General features: G+C 41.0%; 1 protein-coding gene across 1 annotated transcript; it reads left to right on the top strand.

Annotated features, from left to right (window-relative positions):
- Positions 1-5,690: 5,690 nt before the first annotated feature.
- On the top strand, positions 5,691-8,502 carry LOC135469393 (uncharacterized). The gene is made up of 2 exons (XM_064748030.1): positions 5,691-6,351; positions 8,296-8,502. The coding sequence occupies exons 1-2, from the start codon at positions 6,021-6,023 to the stop codon at positions 8,463-8,465; spliced, it is 501 nt and encodes a 166-aa protein (XP_064604100.1). The 5' UTR covers positions 5,691-6,020; the 3' UTR covers positions 8,466-8,502.
- Positions 8,503-8,594: the final 92 nt, after the last annotated feature.

The raw sequence follows: 8,594 nt of genomic DNA, 5'->3' as shown, positions 1-8,594 counted from the left end.
TCGTAAGAATATCTCACTTATTACGATGAAAGTCATTCTTACTGTTGGAGGAAACCATGGCCTTTGACAAATTTTGTGGCCATGTGTGACGTACAGCTGGTTATTTTGGAAATCACACACACAAGTAGGACTCGAGAGACCTTGAAAATCTGTCAACAAACCTGATACGTAATGTTTACACATATGTATACTCTTCGTTACATGGACGCCACTATGTGAAGGTTTAACATTAGGGTGCGCGCATCACAAGCAGGACAACGCTGTTCAAGCCCCAGTTGGGTCGAAAATAGGATTTTAAAACTGACAGGCCTGGCTTGGTGTTATAAGCATGGAATGATAGATTAACTACCTTTTGACCCGGTTAGGCCATATACTGTGACTGGAAAATTAAGTCTGGTGTCTTCGGTCTGGCGTTCATGTAAGGCATGTATGCCTGAGGAAAGATCACAAGGTTATACCATTAAGGTATGGCCGATTTATCGCTGAATGCGATATCAAGCCAAATTAAGCATTTGTATCATAAGAAAATCAGCTACTTCAGTATCCGTCACTTTCCTCAATCATCGAATAAGCAGTATGAAATGAACCTGGAGTGAGGCTCAGTGACATTCAGCAGAGTTACGTCGACAAGACAATGTTGTTATTGCTTTCATGCCATTTTTTTTTGAGGTAATTACATGGCGATCAGCAGAAAGGCTATACACTGTTGACAAATGCTCGTTACCTTTTTGAATAACCAAACCAAAAACAGATGGTCAAAACAATGCGGGCGTGTTTAGTCAAGGGCAGTATGTTTGATGTGTGTAATATTGATCACCTTATTATTGATAGTAATTTAGATTTTCACCACCTGTACGGGTATAGGCTAGAGCTCTGGTCGTCATTAGCAAGCTGCATCGATATGTATTACAATGGGGCATTGTCTACTCATCGTGGCGAATTGAGGTAAAATAAAATGCTGCTGCAAAGAACAAATAATTGGGCGTCATAATGAGGCCGGTAATTTGATGTAGAAACAGCAGACAGGTCAGGGTAACTATAGAACCTGACACAATGTACGGCACCAATGTTGATTCACCAATGCGATGTATTGCCCGAAAAGAAGAGTGTTGTACGCCAAGGTATCAAGAAAATGCCAATACCTAGGTGAAGTCTGGCCGGATATTTAGAGATTACGGCTGGGTACTGTGTCGATGTTTCTGACGATTTTCACAGTCGGGGTTCCCTTTTCGTTACCAGGTTAATAAAAGAGGAGGTCATTTATAACGTGACGGAATGGAGGTGTATTTAATCATATGTTCATGGGAGCATCGAGTGACATTTACAGTGCCCACGCACTTAACCTGTACATAACGTCCGTTTGATCAGTTACTTACCTGACCCAACTGGCTCTGTGTATGTCTCATTCTTTTGCAACGAAAAATGGATAAATATTTGGTGGAAGAAAAAAGAATGATCCAATTTGCCTATTCCTTAGCTTGTATTCAGATGATAAATACGAAGCCTATTATCGAATGTTATGTAGTGTATACATGGATTGTGTTGTGTGATTCAATTAACTGTGTTAGGCCGAAACGCCAATCCGCTTTCAGTAAGTTTGATAAATAGAAGCTGACGAATACTTTGGTAATAAGAATTAAGCGAATGTTAAAATGGCAAACGTTATCGTTCTGAGCACGAATAAGTCCGCTCACTTATGTGACAGCGCGATTATTATACTTATACATTACCTATCAGCTCTCCACAAGTGTTGCGTCTTTAAAGGTAATTTACAAAGTTTTCCAGTAATTTTAAATACATTCTGTTATTTTGTTTATATACATGTCATTTGTGTTCGAATGATTAGTTGAACCTAATAGGGGGCCTTCGTGGCCCAGTTGATTAGCGCGCTAGCGCAGCGTAATGACACAGGGGCCTCTCACGAATGCGGTCGCTCCCTGTGAGTTCAAGTCAGGCTTATGCTGGCTTCCTCTCCGGCCGTACGTGGGGAGGTACCTGCATCCAGCAATCTGCGGATGGTCTTGGGTTTCCCCCGGGCTCTGCCCGGTTTCCTCCCACCATAATTCTGGCCACCGTCGTATAAGTGAAATATTCTTGAGCACAGCGTAAAACACCAATCAAATAAATAAATAAAATTGAACGTAATACACGAGTTTTGTAACTCTGAAAAAGGACAGGCTCATTTTGACTCGGCATTTCGGTACAAAATAAAGTGTCGAAATATTGAGTGAAATTGAGCCTATCGTTTTTCAGAGTGACAGTATGCTCTTATATTACGTTATCTGTACAGACTGCATGCGATTTTGCTCAAGACGACTTGGATTGGAGAAGGTTGTGCCCGTTAAAGTAATCCTGGTTCACTCACCAGACCGTCAAGTTTTCCCATTATATTTCATATACGTGTATGCAAATTATAGCTTATGTTTGGCCACAAATAAGCTGCCCAAATTTGGACAGTGTATAATTTGTTCAAAATACCATGCTTGTTGCCCATGGAGTTTGGAAAGTTGAGACGTCAAAGCAGCGCTAGTTCATTCATCTAACCGTCATAAAGTGCCACACTATTTTAGACATTAATTGGGGCCACCACTGATAACGCCAGGACAGGAGAAGCAATGACATTTTCCTTGCAACACTACGTTGAATAACAGGGGAGTTTCGATTTGGAACTCATTTGTAGTCAAAAGTAAAAACAGTCATACTGTGCCATGTGAGGAAACCTTTGATTTGAAATTTTCACTTAACTGTTAGATCGCACAATTAAGTGGATGGGTACAAGAATAAATATGTGACGATGGTAGAAAGAGTAAAATGGTATAAGAAATAGTGGTAACAGTGGTAGAAATACCGAGTTAAATGGTACGAGGAGTTACAGATCTAGAAATAGCTACTAAAACGGTAGAAGATGTGACAGTGGAAGAAAAGGTGAAAATGGTAAAGTCTTCGTGTGTACAATGGCCATACGATAGGAGATAAAATGGCAGAATTTGTGAATCATTGATTTCAGTTTTAATTTAGGGAAAATTTTCACATAATCTATTTTAGATGTCGCTAATGTGGGAACACAGTGTGTCAGCGAGTACACTGTTAATACTTGGACCGTGGCCAATACGTCAAATTCACACAACACCTGCAATGTCTCTGTTTGATCCACTGCTGTATTTAATCTCCACGAAGTTGCGGTCTAGATCGGCGGGCGATGTGCTTTGTGCTGACCTATATTTATAGTGTTGTTTCCAGGGATACAAACAGTTGAATGTATATTAGTGGACGGTGTGGAGTGTGGTGGGAGTTTCTGTAAGGTGGGAGAGTCAGTTAATTTACGACCTGGTTAAAGTCCTCTTTCCTTGACTCTTTGGCCACTTTCATTTGTTTAGCCAATATTGTATGTAAAACATCCCAGGGACGACCAATAAATTTTACTGAGGACCGTTTGATTCCAAGGCTGATCCCGGACGTAAATCAGAATATACTGCGAATCCTGTTAATATACTGTATATGTGTAGTTTATGTCTGAAACGTCTTGCTACATTATAAGACTACCAGCCTTCCAGCAACATGGTGCCCAATGAATAAATAAATCTAAAACGAAAAATAATTGCAAAACACAGATAAATAGACAGATATACATACAAATTTTGAATAGCTTGTTTAGTAAAGAAGCCGACTGATTACTTTCGTGTTTGCACTTTGGCAACCTCAGTGGGCCTAATTACCATTAACTGTTGCGTCAAAACTTGATCGCAAAGACTAGGCCTACAATGTCTGAAAGTGTCAGTTTCTGCCGTAACATCGTGTTGTCTCTAGTGAGACGTCATAATGATCTGAGAAAAGGACGTTTTACATGCATCAATACAGAATTCTACGCCGTTGTTAGTTGCATATTAAATAGAGCTGACCTTCAAACAACATCGAGTATGTAACATACCGGCTGGCCGGTACATTTACCTCACCAAATGAGATCATTCCATGCTGTTTATTTATACAAATAAAAGAATTTGAGTTTGTTTGTTAGATTTGCATTCATGGTTTATATAATAACGACCTATAGAAATTTCGTACAGTGATAAAAGTGTTAATTATTTCGCACAGTTTATAGATATCGCTTTTATTTTTACATTTTTGATGTTTCACACCCAGACCCCATGACGTGAAAAAAAAAAACATTTGTTTTATGACGTTCCAGTCTGAGATCAGTGTATGACGTCATAATACATGTGCAGTAAACTTTTACGTTCCTGCGTCACACAACAATAAGACACGACGTCACACAGTTTTAACGTATCTAGGTCAATCGCGATGGCCTTAGCTGATCGTTGATTGGTCTAAATGCATAACCTTTGCGAGAGGGGAAAAGTGAACGGCATTATTAAATATACTGTTTTTTCTTCATTTTTGGGGTGGGGTGGGGGTGGGGAGGGGGGTAGAATAGACTTTAACACCTTCGTCTTGGTGTTTGTTGTGTAGCGGTATCAAATCCGTATTCTCGGGATTTGACTCGGCACGAAACAAGGTTCAGCGGTATTGGTTACACAACAAACACCTTTACGGCGGTGCTAAACCCTTAAATAATCCACATGACGTCATATCAATTTGAACGTTATGGTACGTCACAAGGATTTGACGTCATAAAGAGGGGAATGTCGCCGTTGAAATCAACGTCACTCGTGGTTACATGGATTGTTTACAGCGACGTCAGAGCTGATTAGCATGCCTGACAGCATGGACTGTGGTCTAACGGGCCGCTGTGACTTCTGTCAATTCAGTAACCTCAAGCTCTCTCCCTTGACTTGTATGCGCCATTTTTATTGCCAAACATGCCGCAAGTATGTAACAAGTCTGCAGAAAAATGATTTCTCGTGTAAATTATGCGTGAGAAAACAGCGTCAGATACAGTCGGAACGTCAACGCGAGTCTCATATTCTAGACTCGTTTATCGCGGAGACGGCCACCCAGAGGAGGGCACGTCATTTCCACGAGGTCCCCATCACGATGTCAGGGTCTCAGGTCATCCCGCTACACAGTAAGACTAACACGTCTACTGCGTGTTACCGACAAGACACACAACATAGCCCTAAGCTGAATGAGAATGTTTTCAGTCGTTGATTGAATTCGGTTAAACTGAAATCTTTATTTGAAACCGTTCATTCAGTCGTGATGGTTAATCGAGCTTTGAAATGTAAACAGCCAGAAGTAATATATCCTCATGAATATGACGTATTATCGCAGATGGCAAATAACGCGGAAGCACATTTATTATTTTACAAATTGATTAACTTATCTGCTTTTTATACAAATCTGCTGTTACGTGCTCCAGCAAGTCCTATTTACTTTTCATCCTTCCTAGAATTTGCTAAGCATCTTTCTGTAATACAGAATACATCATTCAGTTTGCTTGAATGTTGCTATATATATATATATATATATATATATATATATATATATATATATATATATATCAGTCCATGTTTTCGCTTCACAGATGATAAAGATGAAGGTGACCAGCATGACCTAACCGGGAACAATGAGGAATGGGACCTACTTATCAGCTCTCTGTCTTATGAGCCATCGTGTGCCGAAAAACAGCCAGCTGCGGTCCACCGAGATAAACAGTCGACCACAAAACGACAGCCTAGCGACCGGTTCCTGAAGAAAGGTACGAGTCGGTGTAACGCTGAGAGCAAGGAGAAGCCAACCCAGCCGCCATCAGATGACAAGTTTTCGGGGAAGAGTCGTATTTATGACTGGTGTGTAGCAGCTAAGAACTCTCTGACCTCCACCAAAGCATCTAATGGATTTGAACAAGTTTCTAGCCAGACTGTCAGTGTGTCAAGCTCCAGCGAAAACAACATGGCCAAGATGAAATATCAGCAGCAGAAGAAAAAGAAAGAGCGGCCATTTTGGTGGGACGAAGATCAGAGTGACAGTGACGCCTATTGGGACGAGTGCTTCTCTGAAACCGCGCCTTTTTCAAACGGACCAGTGGGAAAGCAGAACAGGACGGACATTGCCATGAATCTATGAGAAAGAGAAACTGTACCCCAGTGGCAGGCTTAAATCCACGGACAGCCGTTTCCGAAAACAGCACCGTCACTAGCCTTGAGTCAGACGAACAGAGGTCGCTTTTCAAAGATGAGAGTCTCTTCACCAAACAGAACACCGGACCTAACGCCTGCAGAAATAATAACATGGGGGAAAAGGACAGCAGTCATCAAACCTTGTTGAAGGACGACAAGAGCAGTTCCAGGAATGTCCTTGAGCAAAGTCCCTCTACCGAAACCAAAACAACCGATAAGGATGATGCGGTTCTGATGTCGACTCTGTTTAAAGAGAGCCGAGTCAATTCAAAAGGTAAGACTGGAACATGTTTTGCACCAGTTCGCATATAACAAGCTACTTAATAGTTCAAACCAGCTGTAGGGACGAATGTATCTACTGAACCGGGAAAACGGACACCTTGCGCGATTACTTATGTGTATGAGTGTGTGAGTTGAGTGGGAGGGTGAGGGTGTGGGGTGGGCTGGGGCGGAGTCCATCTGGCGAAGATTGTTAAAGCGCTGGCTCACTGCGACTATCGAACCTAATGAGATCGTGTGTTCTAATCTAGCTCTCGCAGTGTTGTCTAATGTCTTGTAGATGTTGAGTCGAGCGAAGAAAGATAAGGTAGAATAAATCAATTGCTCTGAAAGGTATCGTTGGGCTGTTGTCAGCTCATACTGTGACCTAGTGTGTAGTGACTTCGAAATGGCATTTGAGTTAACATAGACCGAGGCTAACAAATATAGGCTTTCATAAGAGAAGAAATATGGTAGCCATCATAATTTCATCTTCATTCAGGGGCTAGAGTAGCAACTACATGTCATTAAAGTGAAAGACAGCACCTGACTAATGTTTATGGTCCACTGAAAGATTACCTTTCAAAAGTATCTTAAACCGGCATTAGATATTTTTCTTACATTTTTAAACCCAGTAAAAGTTTAGTGAATCTTCGTTTAGTCACAGCTTCAGCGCGTCTCCATTATCGACAGCCAGGTGACGTCCAGGTTTGCTCTAGCTCTCTATCATCGAAGGTACTTCCCGTATAATAAACAGTAGCCTATGGCAGATTAAAGTTGTTGACTTCGGCGATGAAGGACCAAGTGATAAATAGCTTTCTCGGAAATTGGACATACCGGAAGGATATTTCTTCCACTGCTTGAACTGTTCCTACAGGAGGTCTACTATATCATTTATACAGTTTAAGAGTAACCTGCTTATGCACGACTGAAGTATTCCTGGTTCAGGTCGTAGCGTCTGGAGAGGTTGTTCTGGTACCGGTAATCCTGACCTCTGTGAAATGTTTTCAAAATTACAATAGGATTTTTTACAACTTGATTCATGCTCAGTTCGGACACAAATAGAAAAAAATCTAGGCACCACTGAGGCTGTCATGGCAGTGGAGTGTTGCTGGATTTTATTCTTCAATTTTGTATTGTGGCTTCTAAGATGAGACCAGTGCAGACCTCGCTATCGCGGACGTCAGAGAGAGCACCTCGACGTAAACACGGCGTTTCAGTAGTTTTACTGTATTTTATAAAGAAACCAGAAAATATCTCTTGTATGCGAGAAAGACAAAGGGCAAAATTTAAAATCATCAGTTCAAAGAAATTCAGAACATAAAAATGATATCAAAAGATTTAACTAATTTTAAGCATTGTCCGCCGAGATGCCATCTTCTCATTCCCATAAACATTCGGCATCCTTGATGAATTTTTCACTGACTGATATTTGTTATTTAGAAACTGCTGACTAAACGCTAACATGAACGACAAAAAATGCATTTGTATAATTTGAACAGCGTGTCTAAGTGCGCCTAAGGTCTACTGGAGAGATGAATGCAGTTTGGGCCGAGACGGTATGCTGCTGTCTGACATAATTTGTGATACCGTCGTTAAATATTACACGGCTTGTAAATCAGCTGATTTTACGTCCGTGGTGGTCCATGAATGATACAGACCTGTCCCACAGCACTGTGTGAAATGGCCCTTCGGCTACACGTAAATAAATCGTAAACGATCTCAAAATGATATCTTATGCAGTAGTTATGTGTTATCATATGGCTGCCTCCATTCACACCAGCCATTTGTGCTGTATTGTCATTTTATTGTGCGTTATTTGGTGAAATCTCATTAAAATAATAAGTATCATACTTTTTAGAAAACTTAACTATCGTGGTTTCGACTGAAATATGTTTTAACCAGGTGCTACTTTGTCCTTTAAGGATGATAAAGGTTGTAGTTGTTTTTATTAACGCAGATCAGATCTTCAAGCGTGAGTGGCCACCAAAGGAACCAGCAAGACAGAATAGTCCCGCCCTTGGCGGCTCGAGTCGAGAGCAACTTGTGACAGCTCGAAACCGTACCTGGTTGGACAGGCAACCCTCCATCAGTCCAGTCGATTTCAACGACAGTTTTTGGGATCAGTAAAAAAGCCTTTAACCAAGGATAACTTTACGACAGTAAAAGAGACATCTAGTGTATAACGAAAGAAATCGGATTATTCAGTTGAGTCCCTGAAATATATTTCGCTACATACCTCAGCGCAGATGTTAGATA

Source organism: Liolophura sinensis, chromosome 6, assembly GCF_032854445.1.
Source record: "Liolophura sinensis isolate JHLJ2023 chromosome 6, CUHK_Ljap_v2, whole genome shotgun sequence".
In the NCBI taxonomy this organism is placed as follows: domain Eukaryota; kingdom Metazoa; phylum Mollusca; class Polyplacophora; order Chitonida; family Chitonidae; genus Liolophura; species Liolophura sinensis.
The sequence above is the reverse complement of the archived record's forward strand: the minus strand, read 5'-3'. Positions and strand labels throughout refer to the sequence as shown.

What these genes read in the sequence shown, in the direction of transcription:
- LOC135469393 (XM_064748030.1), top strand. Translation starts at nt 6,021, where the DNA reads ATGAGAAAGAGAAACTGTACCCCAGTGGCAGGCTTAAATCCACGGACA. An exon ending in GAGCCGAGTCAATTCAAAAG is followed by an intron (nt 6,352 to 8,295) that starts GTAAGACTGGAA and finishes TTATTAACGCAG; the next exon opens with ATCAGATCTTCAAGCGTGAG.